The 20,225-nt window shown below is 35.3% G+C and overlaps 2 protein-coding genes across 3 annotated transcripts; both read left to right on the top strand.

Moving 5' to 3' along the window:
- The first annotated feature begins 12 nt into the window (after nt 1–12).
- Nucleotides 13–6,171, top strand: LOC109611821 (glutamate receptor 1-like). 2 transcript variants are annotated; one of them, XM_020035106.2, is made up of 7 exons: nt 13–691; nt 758–941; nt 1,626–1,762; nt 3,567–3,734; nt 4,181–4,821; nt 5,549–5,962; nt 6,048–6,171. In XM_020035106.2, exons 1-6 carry the CDS (start codon nt 177–179, stop codon nt 5,926–5,928), a joined length of 2,025 nt encoding a protein of 674 aa, XP_019890665.2. In that variant the 5' UTR covers nt 13–176; the 3' UTR covers nt 5,929–5,962; nt 6,048–6,171. The 2 variants fall into 2 exon arrangements, with proteins under 2 accessions (XP_019890665.2, XP_058988259.1); XM_059132276.1 differs by lacking the exon at nt 6,048–6,171 and having other exon boundaries at nt 5,549–6,041.
- A 2,406-nt stretch (nt 6,172–8,577) lies between these two features.
- On the top strand, nt 8,578–13,499 carry LOC101898532 (glutamate [NMDA] receptor subunit 1). Its single transcript, XM_020035105.2, has 7 exons — nt 8,578–9,128; nt 9,191–9,374; nt 9,444–9,580; nt 10,829–10,996; nt 11,063–11,706; nt 12,784–13,241; nt 13,323–13,499. Exons 1-6 carry the CDS (start codon nt 8,614–8,616, stop codon nt 13,161–13,163), a joined length of 2,028 nt encoding a protein of 675 aa, XP_019890664.2. The 5' UTR covers nt 8,578–8,613; the 3' UTR covers nt 13,164–13,241; nt 13,323–13,499.
- Nucleotides 13,500–20,225: the final 6,726 nt, after the last annotated feature.

Raw genomic sequence — 20,225 nt, 5'->3', positions numbered from 1 at the left:
CGTAGTTGGATGTTTAGCTTTGTGCATGCATTCGAACACAAACTCTGGTCGGCCGATGACCATCAAAGTAATTTTCGAATTTTCCCTATAAAAACCCTAAACCCCATATTTATCGTTAAAATTGCTATGTGGCCTTTGGCGGAAATCTAATATCAAAGGATAACAGCGGCGGTATCATGAAATTGTTAACATTTGCAAAAGTTTTCAATATTTTGTGTTACAATGTGGCCATCATAGTTGCGCTGGGCCAACTGGCATGTTGTGGCAAAAGCTGTGAACTGTTGGCCTTTAAAGAATATTTGGATTTTCAACATTTGAAACAGGCCATTGTAATCTATGGTGGCGATGAAGCGAAGGCTTATGCTGCCGAAATGGGCAGAATGAATAATAGTTTTCTTAAATTCTTTAACACCAACCAATTGAAGGAAAACACCGATTTTTATCAATTGCTTCGTGGAAATTCGTATACAGTTGGCATCTTGATGAGCCATGCCAGTAGGAATGCTGTCCAAGATCAGTTGCTGGTTAAGGCATCGGAGTTGTTTTCGTTTAACAACTCCATTTCGTGGTTTGTCATTTTGGAAAATAATTGTAACATCGAAGGGGAAATTTTTAAAAATATTCGCGAGACATTCGGTCATTTCAATATACTTTTCAGTGCGGATTTCACGGTGGTTATAAAAAAGAAAAAGTATGCTAATCATTAACTACATCGAGTGGTTATTAAAACTGAAAAATTTTATATTTTTGGATTTAGATGTTATTTCGATTTATATGATATTTATAAAATATGTTACAAATGCAATGATGACCGTCTGTCTATTGAGTATAAGGGGAACTGGTCTCGGGAAAATGGTCTGTCAGTTGCCGAACGTTTCAGACTTCCGTTTGTGCTCAAAAGGAATAATTTCCGAAATTCTACGGTCAATGTGGCTGCTGCGGTAAGTTGAAAATTATTTTATTTGTAGATAAACATACACCCACCACGTAGAAAAATAGGAATAGGATAGGAAACTAAGTCACATCAGTCTTTTATCTGCAAGCAAGTTCGAAAATGGGCTATATTGGTCCACGGGATCGTATAGTCCCCATACAACTATACCCCATACAACTATATAATTCAATGGAAATTCTACACGAGGAGTGTTGAATTGTCTATCATGGTCCACGATATCCCATACACCCCATACAACCGTACCCCCCGATATTAGGTATTTTGATGATTTTAGTGACAGTATTGACTGGAATTGCTTTCAATTGTATTCGTAGCTGTAGCGTATTTGTAGCTCGCAATGGGTACTTCAACCTATGTTGGAAAATTGTCTATGCAGGTCCACGTTTTTGTATGGCCCCCATATAACGATGCCCCCTATATTCGGTATTTTGATGATTTTAGCGATATTTTTAATCGGAATTATTTCCGATTTCGTATTTGAAGTTTCTAATAGGTATTACCATCTCTGACTGAAAATTGATCATGCAGGTCCATGTCTTCTTATAGCCCCCATAAATGGTTTTTCATATAATAGGTATTTTTGGACGAACTTTTCTTAATATTTTGAAAGTTCCTTCCAAATCGTATAGGTATAACTTCCTTTTTACTTGTTTTTTCACTTTCTTTTCAGATCCTCAACTACTCACCCAGCTTGAATATGACAATGTCCGAATATTTGAATGATAACAAACGCTATTTGCAAAATGATTTTATGCAAAGGAAAACATACCAACTAATGACCATAACCCAGGATGTGTTTAATTACAGGTGAGATATTCCAAAAAAGTTAAAAAGGATTGTCAGGGTCAACTACCGACCATTGGGTACTCCTTCCATTTTTCATAACAAGTGACTTTTAGGACCATAAAAAGTACTTCCAATCGGTGTTATCCTCACAAAGGGGGTTTTCCAAAATCTGAACTGAATTGAAGCGATTTGTGACAAAATGCTAAGTTTTTTTTCTTAAGTTTTTTCCTTTCCGGTAAGGAAAGGTCAAAAGTTGGGCGGGGCCGTATGCCTATTTAGGGAAGCTCTCGCAACAAAGAAGTTTATATTGGGAATTTATGTAAAGTAGATCATATCAATAACCGTAAAATCGCATGAAGATGTACATCGAAGCTATATAAAAATCTGAACCGATCTCAATAAAATTTGCCAGAGATATTTTCGAGCAGTATCTGATACCCGGTATCATATATCACTGTTATGGAGTTCATATAACGCATGTGAGTGACCTAAAACCAAAAAGTGGATAAAAGATATATATTGGAGTTATAGCTATACCTGAACCGGTTATTCCTAAATTTGATGTACTTGATTTTAGACAGAATTCAGTAGGAATTGCCAAAATTCAGGACATTTAGACAGATGCTTACCATTTGGTGTACAATTAACCCGAAATCTGTTGAAGATATATATAGGAGCTATATCTAAATTTTAACCGATTCTCGCCAATTTCAATAGGGTTCATCCAAGGGCCAAACAAATATTTTTTTCAAAATTTAATTTCAATCGGACAATAAATGCGACCTGTGTTTTGTTCACAAAAATACAGTGATTTTATGAAGACCCCCAAAAGTAACTTTGGATCTATCTCGCTTTCTTATCCGTGTCACAAAAAAATGAACAAAAACAGAATTGGTGACTTATAGTATAATTGATGAGCAATACTTGTTTCTTTGACGTCATACTTCTAAATGATGCTTTGTTGGAGATTTTTGCACAAACTCACACAAAATACGGGTATACAGGGTTGCCCATATTCGATGGACCCATCTGGCAACGCCATAACTTTACAGAGATGACACATCGCAGCAGCAGCAGCAGATTTTTACTATGAACCAATACACGCCACGCGAGCGCTCTGAAATAGTTGAAATTTACATTCCACAGAAGAAGTCAATTATGAAAACTTAACGTGCTTTTAAAACATTAAAAAATGTGAGAAGTGCGCCATCTAAGAACACCATTAATCGTTTATACGAAAAATGTTCGACTGGTAAGGCTCTTTCTAATCCGAAGAGGCCATATAAAAGTCGACCAAGGCGATCGGCCGAGAATATCGAGTACGAGCCAGTGTTGAGAGGTCCCCAAGAACATCCCAAAAACGCCGTTCTCAGCAGTTGAGCATGGTTCGGTCTACTTTACAACAGATTATTCGCATGGATTTGCATTTGTTCCCGTACAAAATTCAAGCCTCGTCGATTGGAATGGGCCCAAAGAGTCTTCGAAAAAACATGGGTCCGTCGAATATGGGCAACCCTGTAGACTCTTGGATTTAGCTTTTTATTTTTTTGTGTTATACAGAATATGTCTATAAAGTCTGTTTTTTTGATAAACTTATAGTGTAACTTTCGAATATGGTGGGTTATATTTGCTTTATTTAAATTAATTTATTGAAACATTTATTTTCCTAATGCAATTTGAATATACCCTCTACATGGGTCTCTCTGGCTATTAAGAGGAATATCTGATTAGACCCAGTGTTTGTACATCCTAATATTTCTGTCAAACATATAAACAAACCTTTTTTTAAGACATACAATTATTATAAATTATAATTATTCGACAGTTTTAATCTGAAAATCGAAGATAGCTGGGGTGTTTATAATAATGGAACTTGGACCGGTGTCATTGGCCTGATAAATTCCAACGATGCTGAATTTAGTTTATCTCCGCTACGTTATATGACCGAGCGCTTGCATGTGGTCAGTTATACGCCGGTGGTGCATGTCGAATTGTAAGTATAGAAAAAATATAGATATTTTGAAACTAATGCCCTGATTTTCTAAGGTAATCGAAAATGGCAAACAAAATGAAAACTGTCCTTCGAAGTTGACTTAAATTGAGTTTTTCTAAACTCACGATTTTTCTAAATTTTGCTATAATTTAGGGACTGTTAGTATAAAACGCAACGCAAATGCAATTGACTAAACTTTTCAAAAAATAATTCCCATTTTCTCTCGTTTGTCGATTCTAATCACCACTCTAGTAAAAGACAGAAACAGACAAATGCAGAGACTCAAAATTATTTTTTTTTTCGATTTGGAATCGTTTTGATTGAAACTCAAATTATTTTTTTTTTGTTTCGGAATTAATTTGATTGCCTTGGATGAACAGGTCATAAGTTCTGGCCTATGAAGGTCAATATATGCATATTTACCATTTTCCCAAAATCTTGTGCAGGGTACGTTTTCTTCTTCGTCACCCGAAACGGACAAGCATACGCAACATCTTTTTCGAACCATTAGCCGTCAATGTGTGGTGGTGTGTCTTGGCCTTAATTATAACAACGGGATTTTTGTTGGGCATACATGTCTATACCGAATACCATTTATATTGGAAGATGAAAATGTTGCAACCAAACGAGACTGCTGCAACATTTTACCAACTTGGCCCCGAACACAAAGTCGATTTTGTGGTTTTGACCATACTGGAGACGGCATTTATGCAAGGCCCCTCACCTGAACAGTTTCATGCCAATTCAACGCGTTTGCTATTGACATCGGTATCTGTGTTCGCCATACTGTTGATGCAATTCTATGGTGGCTACATTGTGGGCTCTCTGCTGTCCGAGACTCCGCGTACAATTACCAACCTGGATGCCCTGTACAGTAGCAGTATGGAGATTGGAATGGAAGATATTTCGTATAACTACGATATATTCAATTTGACATCAAATCGTGTGGCCCAAAAGATGTACAAGAATCGCATCTGCAAAAATGGCAAACGGAATATTGTGACATTGGAGGAGGGATTGCAGCGCATAGCCAAGGGAAGTTTTGCATTGCATGTATCACTGAATAGAGCATATCAGCTGTTGACCGGTAAGTACGAGTATCTAGATTTGGATGGCCATGTGGGAGATGTCACAATTAATTTGGTATTTTATAATTTTTTGAGTAAAATCTCGTTTTTATGTAAAAATATCCCTAAATTATTTGGACCTGCAGACAATCTTCTTTAATAACAGTTGAATGGTTGTTTATAATTCATTGCTTCATGGCGATTACATTGTGGATTTCTGCATCTGTGGCATGAGCTGTTTGGCGAGTAATGTATCAAACCACCACTGCTGCCCCATAACAGCCACACTAATTCCGAACAGTAACCGGGTGTTGCCACAATAAAAGTGGCAACAAAAGATTTACTCGTTTCAGGTTTTATTTGCCAAGAATCATAAATAAATTGTTAAATATTTTCTGTTAAGTTTATGTGGCAGATAAATTTTCTGCCATAAACAAAACAAATGAAATATCTTCGTTTGTTGTTAACAATACTATTGCCACGATAATAGCCTCTCCTTTTTGTGTTGCAGTGATTATTGTGGCATAAATTGAATATTGGGTGCAGGGAAAGGGGTTTCTTTGTTCCTTTGGTCTTACTCTTTTATGTCAAAGAGAAGGGGATGAAACAACTCAAACCACGGGTGGCTTTAGTATCCAAAAAAAAAAAAATGTTTTTATATGACTCTCTAACATTACTCAATCGATTTACATTTATCAACACACTCCCATTATTTCGGTGACCTCTCTCTCTCTCTTTCTCTTTCAGACATGTTAACTGAATCGCAATTTTGTGAACTTCAAGAAATTACATTTAACAACCCCTTCGTAACGGCCATTGGTGCGGCCAAGACAACGCCGTATTTGAAATATATCAAGAGTGCAGTTTTGAAATTTCGCGAAGCTGGTATAATGAAATACAATGATCTTGTTTGGAAGCTGCCCAAAATCGATTGTGCTGCCTTAGCCAAAGACGATGTTGAAGTCGATTTGGAACATTTTGCTCCGGTATTGGTATTTTTGGCATTTTCTATTATGATTTCGGTATGGATTTTGATGTTGGAATTTCTCTATAAACGTATAGAAAAAATGCTTCATATTAATTATGAAAATATGTGCAGAACTATACGTAAATGTTTAAAGAATTAAGTCAAATTGTTGAAGAGTGTGCAGAGTGAAAGAAGTAATTATTTGCTAAAATTATTTTGAAAGATAGAGGGTGGTTGTGCATCACTCGAGTATTTACGCCTTTTCAATTGTATTTTCAGAACCCATGAGACTTGACTTGTAATAAAAGGCTTTGAAATATAGGTGGAAATGTAAATAAATGGAAATGGAAATGGAAAAATAAATAAATAAAAATAATTAAAATTGTTTACACATTCGTTTATGATGTTGCACTATTTGTTGATGTTTAATAAATGTTTTAATTAGTATTTTGAAATTTGATATTTTTTATTTGAGTGTAAGCCAATTCCTTTTGGTACTTTTAGTACTATGTATAAAATGTGAGTTTATTATTGATTGACTGATTATAGTCCAAAATCTCAGATAGACACCTAGTGAGTTCAAAACTGGAGGATAACAATTCTGAAGGATACTGATGTAGACATAATATAGAAATCATAGATTAAACGGTCAATGGTGTTCGGTATCGTAAATTGATAACCAGTTTTTATACCCTACAACACTATGTGTTGGTGGCATTTAAAGTTGATTGGACCAAAAATTATGTAACACCTCGAAATATTGGTTTCCACATAGGAAAGTATGTATGGATCTTCCTATCTCGCCGAGCTGAGTCGATCTAGCTATGTATGTCCGTCCGTCCGTCTGTTCATATTAATTTGTAATCACGCTGCAGGTCATAATTTTGGGCCGATCCTCAGAAATTGAAAATGGAGGTGGGATTATGGGCAGAATAGAACCCTATTGTTTTTGGAGATGATCGCTTAATATTTGAAATGGACCAAAAACTGTAAAATTTCTTGATTTTGCAGTTGCTCTACAGGTCGCAATTATAGACTATAGAGCTGGGCAGAAATATTCCAATTTCGGTCATCGGGTAATATTTAGTGGGTGAAATAGACCATTACATATAGTAAAATATATACAAAATGTATGTACAAAGGAAGGGGGTGTTTGCTAGAATGCTTATATCTCAAGAATGGCGGGACCGTTTTTGACAAATTTTGTCAATTCAGAAAGCCCTTTTTGCATAAAAGAATAAAGTCCAAAAAGATGCCAATAATGATGTTAATAAAGATTTTGTAATATTTTGTGACACTTTTTAATTTTTCATATATTTTATCGGATGCGATTTTTTCAATTTGGCTTATAATATTGAAGTATACATTTTGTAATATTTTTCACCTTACAACACAGGTTGGGGTTATTATGTACTGATTACAATTATTGTCCGATCCTCACGTACCCAAGGATAAGGTTAGGCGCAATATATTTTGGGGGTTGAAATGGACCAACAACTAAAAATGTTCCGGATTTTGCAACCGTTATAAAGGTTACAAATAGAAACCAAAGGACACGAAATCTCGCATGAAGTTAGAGTTTAGGACAACGGATAAAATGGGCCACTACATTTGTGTGAAAAAAATACCAACATTTCCATTTTACCGAAACGCTGAAAGTAACTTACAGTCTATATCCAAAACACGCAAAAAGCCGAACTTCTGGCTTTTTATGCTAATTTCGTTGACGAATATAGCCAAATATCGTAGACAAACAAATCATATAGATGGATCTAAATTAAGAGATACAAAAGGGACACACAATTGAAATCAATCGCCATGCCTGAGAAGAGAGTTAAGCACAGGGAAGAATTCTAGCATTTTGGATGACCATTGGATTATATTTAGCTGTAAAATGGACCATAACAATTAACAGCATGACGGAGTACGTAAATATTGGTCATATTTCATTGGTCAAAATGCTAAGGGTAATATCTGGGCAGTGCTCCGTGATATAATTTCAAAAGCGAAATTTTCCAAAATGGATTTGTATATAAGGGGGCTTCTAACACATAATATTGTTGTAGGGTATTACAGGGTCGGCCACGCACGACTATGGCCTTTGCTTAATTGTTTTTACCTACAAATACTTTAGAACGTAAGATACACATGTAGTTTTATTGTTAAGAAGGCATATCTTGATCATAGGGTTATAAAATGTCAATTTAAACGTATTTAGATTGGCAAATGCGATCCAAACCATCCAAATATTAAACAGCGGTACCGCTTTCTGAAGCCTGTATATATATTGTGCTATATTTACAAAGCTGCTTCCCAGTTCTAGGATCAGTTATTTATGCCTGAAACGTGGCACCTTCTTAACCTTCTCACAAATGAAAAAAGGCATGTATTTATATACAACATTATCAGGATTCCACGTGTCATTTGATGTAACAGTAATAATTTCCCCGTTACTTTTCCTGACAGAATTTTATATGAATATTTCTGTGGTTGTTGTTGTTTCATTTATTGTCTATTGTTAGCTTTAGTTAAAATTGGCCATAATTTTATCTGTCACAAATTTAACAAAACAGTCAACCCATAATGTGGCGCCCAATTACTGTGAATTAGAGTCTTGCAACAATTTACAATGGAATTAATCCCTATTATTAGAACAGCGAATGGGACAGAAATTCAGAATAAATGCGTAGTTGTTAGTCGTTTAGCTTTTTGGAATTCAAAATGAAATGCGTGGTCATTAAACCAAAATGGAATTCTCTATATAAATATTAAACCTAACATTTTTTTTGCTGAAATAACCTTGAGGCCTTTAACGGGAATCGAATCAAACAATTCCAGCGGCGTAATGAGGAAATTGTTGGCATTACATAATATTTTTCGTATTGTGTGCTGCAATGCGTGTGTTATAATCATACTTTGTCAAATGGTATGTTTTGGAAAAAATGTTGAACTACAGGCCTTTGAGGAACATCTTAAGTTTCATCATTTAAAACAAGCGATTGTAATCTATGGCGGCAGGGAGACTCGAGAGCACAATTGTTTTGGAATAAATAGTGTGAATCGATATTTTTTCAAATTTGTAAATATTGCATATTTAAAAAATAACACAAATTTTTATAAACTACTTCGTGGAAACTCCCATCGAACGGGAGTATTTATGACCTACACTCGTGGAAACGTAGTAAAGGACAGATTTCTTCAGAAGGCATCAGAAAATTATTGGTTTAACAATTCCATGTCATGGTTTATTGTTTTGGACGATAAATACCACAATAACCATGTGGAGAAAATGCAACAAGCTTTTGGTAATTTAAATGTCCTATTAAATTCAGATGTTTCAGTGGGATTAAAAAATAAGAGGTAAGAATGGAAGAAAAAGGATTGAAGTCAAAATTGTGTATAAATTGTGCTTCTTTTTCCAGCTGCTTCATCGATATTTATGATATTTACAAAATATGTCAACGTTGTAAAAATGAGAAATTGACAATTGAGTACAAAGGCAATTGGTCGCAAACCAGTGTTTTGAAAATCGAAGATCGTTTCAGACTGCCATTTGCTCTACGAAGACGGAATTTTAACAACTCCCCTGTGAAAGTTGCAACGGCTGTAGGTTAACGAATTTTTGAGAATTATTGAATAAATTTGTCTAAATATTGGTTAAATGATTCTTTCCAGATCCTCGACTATTCTCCCAGCTTGAATATGACTATACCGGAATATTTGAACGACAACAAACATTATTTGTACAACGATTTTTTGCAAAGAAAGACCTATCAACTTTTGACTCGCACTCAAGAGGTGTATAACTACAGGTAAAGTTGCAAAGAATATTTGAAATTTCCGAATATCCAATTTTCAATTCTGCACCATGGGCTCAAATAGGCGTGAGATATTCTTTTTTTATTTTTATACCCTTAGTCATATGGTCAAAACGTACTCCATCGAAATAAAGGTTGTGGACCCTAGGTCTCTTTGGACCAAAACCGTTTCAGGATATTTGGTGTCGATCTAGAGGTGTCCGTCCGTCCAGCCAGGGGAGTATCCAACTTGGTCCAAACTTTGTGCATCGAAATATTATTTTCAAACTTAGATCTAAAATGTGAACATTTTCTTTGAAAATAATCTACCTAATAGAACACGAAAGATCATACAATTTTTTTTCAAACTTTTCAAATCCCCAAATTTGCATCAGTGCTAGGTCAGTTGCAAAATTGAACAACAAATGCCTACTCTATTAAGTACACCCCCACAAAGGGTCAAAATTTTGAATAATTGTAACTCTAATAAAATGTGTAATAATTGTCCGAATGTCTTCGTATTTCGCGTATCTCAATATTTTTACCAACACATTATCTTGTATGAAGATGAAATGTATCAGAACACTCCTTCTGATACCTCGCACTCAACGGGGAATAATTATATCTCTCATTAAAAGCGAAATAAGCATTCGATTTTCTTCAAATTTTAGACATTCCAATATATTTATTAACAAAAGATCTGGTGAGAAGATGGCCCACTGGTTCCGGGTTAAAATGTTGAGTAATTACACCTCATATAAAATCCGAAATAAGGATCTGATTCATTCTAAACTTCACACATTCGAACATTTTTACTAACACAAGATATGTTGTGAAGATGGTAGATATCGGTCCACTCCTTCTTGCACCTCCCCCCACAAAGGGGTCAAAATTTTGAATAACAAAAAGCTCATTAGAGCGAAATAAGAATCCTATACTCTTTAAATTACATACATCTCAATATGTCTACTAACGAAGATCTGATGTGGTGATATGGGATGTATCGGACCATTCCTTTTGACACCACCCCAATATAGGGGTCAAAATTTTGATATTCGTATAAAATTTGAAATAAATGTTCGCTTTTCTTTAAAGTTTCCACTTGACAATATTTTAATCTGTATTATATGAATATATGGAATATGGAATATAATGGAATACTTCGATCCGCTACACATGGTACCTTACGCAAATTTATGTTCGAATATATTTCATAATTTTTTTTTATTTGAACACCTATTTTATTCCCCTTTTTAACTTTAGTTTCCAACTAACCATTGAGAAAGATTGGGGCTCATTTTCAAATGGAACCTGGTCAGGCGTTCTCGCCCTCTTAAAGAATCATGATATTGAATTTTCCGTAAATCCGCTACGTTATATGAGTGAACGTTTTCACATACTCAGCTACACGCCGGAGGTGCATGTGGAACTGTAAGACTCACATGAATCCTCATTATGCCCATTTATTATACTATTAATTACACATTTAAATTACAGAGTACGTTTTCTTCTACGACATCCAAAACAAAGGGGCATACGCAACATCTTCTTGGAACCACTGGCCAACACCGTTTGGTGGTCTGTATTGGCTCTAATTGTAATCACGGGCATTATGCTGGCCATACATGTGCATGCCGAATTTCAAATTTATTGGGAACTGAAAAGGCTACAGCCACACGAGAGTGCGGCCACAACGTTGAAGCAACTTGTTCCCGAACATAATCTGGATTTCATTGTATTGACCACACTGGAGGCTGTGTTCATGCAAGGTCCTACACCTGAGCAGTTTCATTCGAATTCCATACGCTTGTTGTTGACCTCGGTTTCGGTGTTTGCTCTGTTGTTGGTGCAGTTCTATGCGGCGTATATTGTCAGTTCGTTGTTATCGGAGCCACCACGCACCATCACCACCCTGGACGCTTTGTACAACAGTAGTCTGGAAATTGGCATGGAGAAGGCCAGGTATAACTATGACCTTTTCAATGGAACAACAAATCGTTTGGTGGATAATATTTTCAAGTATCGTATCTGTAAGAATGGCAAACAGAATATCGTGACATTGGAGCAGGGTGTGCAGCGTATTGCCAGGGGTGGGTTTGCTTTGCATGTAACACTGAATCGGGCATATCAGCTGTTGGAAGGTAAGTATGCATGTGGGTGTAGGGAAGCAATGGATGAAATAATATTCTTAAAGCCCTTCGATAAAAAGCAAAAGTTTCAGTTTGCAATCTGAAGACAATTACACACGTTCATGTTTGGAGTCGGGTCCGGTCTTAAAAAATTGCCATGGCTAAAAAATGGTAATTCAACATTGGGTAAAATTTTGCGAAGAAATGTTTTTTGTTGAAAGATTGAAAATGAAAATTTCCGAATAAATAAAATCCGTCAACAATTCTGTTAAAATCTTAAAACTACAGAATATAGCCGTTATATTGGGGTCTATATGAAGACGTGGACCTGCATAAGCAATTTTTGTCATAAGCCAACACAATATTAAAATGCGAAACTTGAAAAAGTCGGTGAATAATGTAGCTAAAATCATCAAGGTACCGAATATAGGGAGGTACCATGGGGGCTATACCAAAACGTGAACTGCGAAGACTATTTTCTGTCGTAGGCTGTAGTATCTATTTTGAACTTCAAATACCAAATTCGAAACATTTTTGGTAAATAATGTCGCTTAAATCACCAAAATACCGAAAACTGGGAGGTACCAGTATATGGGGGCTATACCACAACGTATATATAAATGGTCCATTTTCAATAGCAAAAGTCCTGCAGACTAATATACATTTTAGTAAAATTTTATGAACCTACTTCCTTTCGTTCGGAAGCTAGAGTGATTTTCACAGACGGATGGACACGTTAAATCGACATAGAATTTTATGTTGATCAAAAATATATTTTGTAGGGTCTAAAATTTATATTTGAAGCTGTTACAAATGGAATGACAAATTTAATATACCTACCTATGGAAGGGTATAAAAATTGTCAAATTATATCGGAGATATACAATCAGTGCACCAGCACTGTATATTTTTTGAATAAAGACACTCATGTGGTTTAATATATAGCTCAAGCTTAAAATATGACAGAAACCCACAAGGTACCGACATTCCGGGACTTTAAGTTTTATACCAAAACGTGGACCATAATATACCGTTAAGAAACATTTTAATATTGCGCATTTTATTATTGTTGTTTTTCTTCGTTTCCAGACAAATTAAGTGAATCTCAATTTTGTGAACTACAAGAGATAATATTTACCAACGCTTTTACCACTGGCATTGGTATGGCCAAAACCACACCCTATTCGATTTATCTAAAAAGTGCTATTTTGAAATTTCGTGAGACAGGAATTTTGAATTACAACGACTTGGCATGGAAATTGGCAAAAATCGATTGTGCTGCCCTGGCCAAAGATGATGTAGAAGTTGATTTAGAACATTTTGCACCCGTCTTAGTTATCTTAGCCCTTGGCATTGTCATTGCAATATGGGTTTTCATTTTGGAACACCTTTATAAACGCGTCGCAAATCGTCTACGTGTAAATTATGAAATTGTTTGTAAAACTATGCGTAAATATTTGCCCAAATAAACAGAGTTTTTTTCACACAAATGAAGAGCGGCACAAGAAGGAGACGGAATTTAGGCCATCTCCACCCCTGCGGCACCGGTAAGCATTGTGAGAATGGTACACAATATTATTTGCAAGTTTATTATTAACATAATTAAACAAATTAAATTTTATTTGCAGGAAAACAATGAGGGCCCAGGCTTCAAATAATGGCTGGCAAATACGGTCCGTTAGGGTTGTCGAAATGGAAGCGTCTTTTATCCTGTCACGCTAATTATTGATGTTGTCAACATTTTAGGTTTCACAAATAAATGTTGTAGATCGTACTTAGAAAAAAAAAAAAAAAAAAAAAAAAAAAAAAATAGAATGTATACACCGATGATTTTCAATATATAATTCGGATTTTGAAATATATAGCTATATTAATTGGGAATTTTTGATAATGGATATGCACAGAGCAAAATTCGGTATTGTTATAATTGTATACCGTTAAAATGCAGATAATCAGATTGTGCACGTATATGTCCATGAAATGTATAATTTCCTGGAACTGAAATTTTATATTTCGAACGAATAAACAAATTGGCGTTAATGTCGAATTGTAATTCAAAGATAATATTATTAACAAGTTGGAATATAGTCTATGTAGAGGAACATATACAGTCTTTACGAACTGTACGTGAGCGGATATAACATTTTTGTAGGAGCATATAAGGGGGTTTCTTGATAAACAAATTGTCTGAGATATTTTAGAAGAGATATAAGGAATCCATCCAAATGATGGAAAGCTATTAAATGAACAAATTTCTTTGTAGTGGATTATTTTCGACGATTTGAAAATCTGCTCTTGATCAGAGAAAATTTATATTGACCAGGTTTTCACCATTAATAATTTTAAAGAACATCCACGAGAGAGTTTTGAAAAAAAAAATAATATTTCCAGATGAGCAGAAAAGAGTCCTTACGTCGGAGTATTGCAAAGGACAAAAATATAAAATTTTATATAGGACTAGAAGCGGTTTTTACGGCAACCAGAGGAAAAGATAGCTTCAAAGGTTATATAGAGAGAGTCTTTGTAAACTGCTAGAAGCGCGACTTTGTAGGCGGTCAATGGAAAGTCTATAGACAAAAAACAAGTTCTTATATACGAAAAAAGGGATACATTAAATGCTAGACGGCCAGAATAAAGTTTTTATAGGCAACCAATAGTGAGTAGTATTCACGACCTTAGGAGAGTTTTTATAGAGACCAGAAATAAGTTTTTATATGTTTAGACGAACAAAAGACCCACACCCAGAACTGATTCTTTATATACCACCAGAGTACAGCCTTTCTACATGACACAGATAAAGCGCTTTTAAATCACCGAAGCAGGAAAGCAGAAACAAGATTTTTAGGCAAACAGAAGAAGGTTTTTATAGACGATTAGGAGAGAGTTATTATGGAATACCAGAAGAGAGCTTTTATAGACGACCATAAGAAAGTTCTTATAGGCAACCAGAAGAAAGCGTTTCAAGAGGACCGTTAAATTTAGTTCTTATAGACGGCCACGAGAGAGTCTTTACAAAGGACAAAAAGACAATCTTTATGGGCGGCCAGAAGAGAGTACATGTAGATGATCAGAAGATTCCTTATAGAAGGCCAGAAGAGAGTCTCTATAGATAGCCAGAACTGAGTCGTTATAGATAACCAGAAGAGAGTCCTTATGGAAGACCAGAAGAGAGCTTTGTTTAGGACCAGAATATAGTTTTTTATAGACGACCAGGAGAGCGTCTTCACAAAGGATAAGAATGGAACGGCCACAAGGGAGTCTTTATAGACGACAGGGGTAGTCTTTATTGACGTCCAAAAGAGAGTCTTAATGGACTCCAGAAGAGAATAAATATATACAATTGGACGAAATTTATAAATGACCAGAAGAGAGTCTTTACAAAGGACAAGAAGAGAGTCATGTATAAAGACTACACACAAATAAAGTCAATTTTAATGACCAGAACATGGTATTTATAGACGACCAGAACAGAGTTTTTACATGACCAAATTAGAGTCTTTATGCAGAAGAGAGTTTTATACAGAAGAGATTCTTTATACCCGACCAGAATATAGTCTTTATAGACGGCCATAAGAGAGTTTTTCGTGATTACCAGAATAAGACCTTTAAATACAAAAGAAAATCTTTAATACGAACGGAACACAGTATTTAAAGGCGGTCAGATGACTTTTTAACTCCCCGGAAGAGAGTTTTTATAGCGGAAGAGAGTCAAGAAGAGAGTTTTTTTTACAGAAAGAAGATATTTATAGACGACGGAGAGTCTTAAAAGATTATTTATAGAGATAATCTTCATCCATGAATAAATAAGCTGAATAAATTCTTTATAGGCGGCCAAAATAGAGTATTTTTAAATGATCAATATAAATCCTTTTTACACGGCCAGAAGAGTGTATTTTGCGTAATAAGGGTTATTTTAGAAGACCAGAAGAACGCCCTTTTAAAGAAATAGAAAAGTTCTTTGCAGACGACCAAACGATAAAAGAGAGTCTTTATAGATGAATTGAGGGTTGACTTTATAAACTAAGAATAGAGAGTCCTTATAAAAACAAATCTTATAAGACGATTAGCAGGATTTTTTTGATAACAAATTAAAAAGTAGTAAGTTTAAGTTTGAATACCCTCCACCATTTGGAACGAATTTGCAAATTTCCCAAAAATAAAATCCTTAAAAGAATTCTAATAAAATTTTAAAAATGCCGAAAATAGCCGTTATAATGTGGTCTGTACGACGTGGACCTACATAGGCATTGTATGTCATAAGCCATTACCATATTCAAATTCGATACTTGAAATAAACGGTGATTAATGTAGCTAAAATCATCAAAATATCGTATATTGGGAAGTACCGTTACGTCGGAGCTGTGCAAAGACCTGGACCAGTATAGACAATTTTCTGTCATAGGCTGTAGCATCCATTACGAACTTCAAATACAACATCTCAAACAATTTTGGTGGGTATTGTACCTAAACTCGTCAAAATGCCGAATATAAGGAGGTACTGATATATGGGGCCTATACGAATACCTTTACCTGCATATACAATTTTCTGTCACAGACTGTAGTTCCCATTACGAACTCTAAATACGTAATTTGAAACAATTCCGGTGAATAATGTCGCTGAAATCATCAAAATACCGAATATGAGGGGTACCGTTATACGGGGGGTCATACGAAGACGTGCACAAACAATTTTCTGTCATAGGTTCTAGTATCTATTACGAAATTCAAATATCAAATTTGAAACAATTCCGGTTAATAATGTCGCTTAAATCATCAAAATACCGAATATAGGGAGGTACCGTTATATGGGGGCTATACGAAGAAGTGGACCTGCTCAGACAATTTTCTGTCTTAGGCTGTAGTATCCATTTCGAACTTCAAATACCAAATTTGAAACAATTCTGGTGAATAATATCGGTGAAATAATCAAAATACCGAATATCGGGAGTTACCGTTATAAGGGGGCTATATGAAAACGTGAACCCACATGACCCATTTACAAACTGAACCTGCCTACTGGAAAAATAAAAATGTGCAAAATTTTAGTCTTCTATATAAATTCGTTCGAAAGATAGCGTGATTACAACAGACAGACAGACGGACATCGCTAAATTGACTTAGATTTTTACGCTGATCAAGAATATATATACTTTGTTGGATTTGACATAAGTATTTCGAGGAGTTACCATAGTAAGGTAGAGGGTATAAAAATACAATATGAAACTAACTCAACTTGGCTGATATGGATGATACCTGGATTCCCCTGAATTAGAAGAACAATTTGAGAAATAGATTGAGAAGTTAGGATTAGGTCGGCATTTTTGACGAATCGGGTTCTCAAAATATGTTAATTTTTTATTAATTCCCCGAAACAAATAGCGGAGATTAAAGAGTTTCTCTCCTGACATCCCTAATTTCAATTCGTAATGAAAGCATTTTGCGCTGTTTTTTTTATATACAATTACAAAAAAATAAACAATGATTGCTGTATACTTGCTGCTGCTGTTTTTGTTGTTGTTTTTGCCATAAATAAACGTCGGCATACTTTTCTCAAGTATTTGTTTTGTGTTGATTTTTTGCAATAGCTTTTGTTGTTGTTGTTCTTGTTTTTGTTGCTTCTGCCTTCGCATTTATTTGTTTTGCATACAAATGAGACGGAAATTTTAACGCTTTTCCAAAAAGGAAACGTATAAAATATGGAGAAAGAAAGTTACGGCTGGCGACTACGTTCAGAAGCGAATTCATTGACACCCCCTATTAGCTCCCAACATTACTCAAGCCCGGCGTTGGTGTTGTTGCTGTCTTTGATGATACACAGAAATACGGCCCAGGCTGGCCAAATGTTCATGAAATCCATAAAAAACAAAACAACAAACAATGGCAGAACTTAACTCCCAATAACAACAACAGACACTAACAGACGTAACCAGCAATTATGCTCACACTTTTTTTTTGTTGATATTTCAATGCAGGAGAGCAGATTATAAAGTTGAAAAGGAAAACAGAAATGAAACTTAAGAGCAATAATAGCAGCAGCAACAATAACTACATTCAAAATAATAAACACCAAACCGAAGTATAATGAGCCATCATAAAAAAGGTACACCCGTAGTAGCAGAGAAATCATACAAAACCAACAGCAACAAAAGCAATGAGTAGCCAGCAGAACTTTTTCATTCGAATGCGAAATGTTTTAATTCAACATTATATTTTCATAACAAAAATATATAGTGAAACCTGGCTGGGCTGGGCAGGTCTGTTCGTTTGTTTGAATTTCGACTAAAATATAAAGTATCGCCTGGCCATGGGAAATATTTAAAATTTTTTAATTTAAAATAATGAGGGTTACTGGCCAGAATGTTGGGAGGGTGAAATTGTTAACAGTCTACTTATTTTTTTTTTTTTGTTCAAATGACCCAAAAGAGGTAATGTTTTGTATTTACATTTCGTTCGTGCTTTATTTTGTAGGATATTAACCTACCGTAGGCTCGAAACCTTTAACTTAGTCTCCAAAAAGGTCAACCAGCCAACGTGAATGAATAGCGTGTTATTAGTAATAATTATATTTTAAATAAACACTTACCATATAAAGGACATGATACTCAATTAAAAAATTGAAGAGCAACAACAAACAATGAGGAATAGGTTGAAGTTCGTCTGTGGAAGGATTATTTGATTTATAATAAATAGTGAAGGGGAAATTTAAAGAAAACAATAATTTAAAGTCAATTATTGCAATTATAAGTGGGAAATTAGTTCGTTAAAAAAAATCATTAAAAAATAATGTCATATTATTGTGGGACAGTTAAAGCCAAACGGTCTATTCCAAGCAAAACAAAGACTCATCTTATAGAGGACCAGGCTATTTCAGAAAAGCCCAGAGAATGTCTTAAAAATACCTTCTTTATGAATAAAGGGAGGTATTTTTAAAGAAGCTCTGGATATCTTCTGTAGGAAGCACTGGAGATCCTTTTATGGAGCTATAATCGTTTTCTGTTACCTGGGGTTCTTCGTATAGCAGGGGGTGGGGTTCTGGGGTTCTTCATATAATAGACAATGTGTGTTCTTATATATTACTTAAAGGTATTCCTATAGTAAACGGAAGATAGAGAATAGATGATCTTTCTATAGATGACCAGAAAGTTTGCCTCCAGAAGATTAGAGGATTTTTCTATATAAGACCAGAAAGTTTTCCCATAGAACTAGGTGTTTTTTTATAAAAGACAAAGGCCAGCAGGTTTTTCTATAAAATATACGATTAGAATGTCCCTCTAAATAAGTTCCAAAGGTCTTTCTATTTAAGAAAAGAAGGTATTCCTAAAGAAGAAGCACTTCCTTCTTATAAAAATCCAGAAGGAATTAATATCCAAAAGGCCCTCCAATTGAAGATAGAAGGTCTTACAACAGAAAACTAGAAGGTCTTCCTATAGAAGGCTGGAAGTGTATAAGTAGGTCTTCCCCTAGAAGAAGTTCGAAGATATTTCCATAGAATACCACATATTCTATGGTCTTCTCATAGAAGACTTGAAGGTTTTCCCATAAAAGACTAGAAGGTTTTATCACAGAAGACCAGAAGATTTTCCCACAGAAGACCAGAAGGTCTTTCAATAGAAGATCAGAAGAACTTCCAATAGAATACCAAAACGTATTCTAGTGGAAAACGAAAAGTTCCTCTCACAAAAGACGTGAAGATCTTCGCACTGAGGATGTGAAGGTCTTCTCATAGAAGATGAGAAGGTCTTCTCATAGTAGACGAAAAGGTCTTCTCATAGAAGGCCAGAACGTTTTCTCACAGAAGACCCGAAGGTCTTCTCATAGAAGACCCGAAGGTCTTCTCATAGAAGACCCGAAGGTCTTCTCATAGAAGACCCGAAGGTCTTCTCATAGAAGACCCGAAGGTCTTCTCATAGAAGACCCGAAGGTCTTCTCATAGAAGACCCGAAGGTCTTCTCAGAGAAGCTCAGAAGGTTTGGTCACAGAAGAATCGAAGGTCTTCACACAGAAAAGCAGATTGTCTTCTCACAGAAGACCAGAAAGGCTTCTCATAGAAGAGCATAAGGTTTTCTCAAAGACGACCGGAAGGTCTTCTCATGAAAGATCAGAAGGTCTTCTCACGGAAGACCAGAAGGTCTTCTCACGAAAGACCAGAAGGTCTTCCCACGGAAAACCAAAAAGTCTTCTCATGAAAGGCGAACGGTCTTCTCTTAGAAGAAGAAAATGTCTTTTCATAGAAGAGTAAATGGTATTCTCTCAGAAGATGTCTTCTATTAGAAGAAAAAAGGTATACTCTTAGAAGAGGAAAAGTTTTTTCATAAAAGACCAGGAGATCCTCCCGTAGAAGCTCATCTTCATCAGTAGAATGGAGAGTAATTGTAGAGCCAGTAGAGTTCTTAAAGGAGACCAAACGGTTTCATGTAAAAGGACACAAGGTGCACAAAACCGGAAAGTATTTTTATAAAATACCTTAAAATCCTCCCACAGAAGACCTATAGAAGACGATATATAAAATTGGAAACAAGAAAGTTTAAATA

This window comes from Musca domestica, unplaced genomic scaffold, assembly GCF_030504385.1.
Source record: "Musca domestica strain aabys unplaced genomic scaffold, Musca_domestica.polishedcontigs.V.1.1 12, whole genome shotgun sequence".
NCBI lineage: Eukaryota > Metazoa > Arthropoda > Insecta > Diptera > Muscidae > Musca > Musca domestica.
This window is presented reverse-complemented; position numbering and strand designations above follow the sequence as displayed.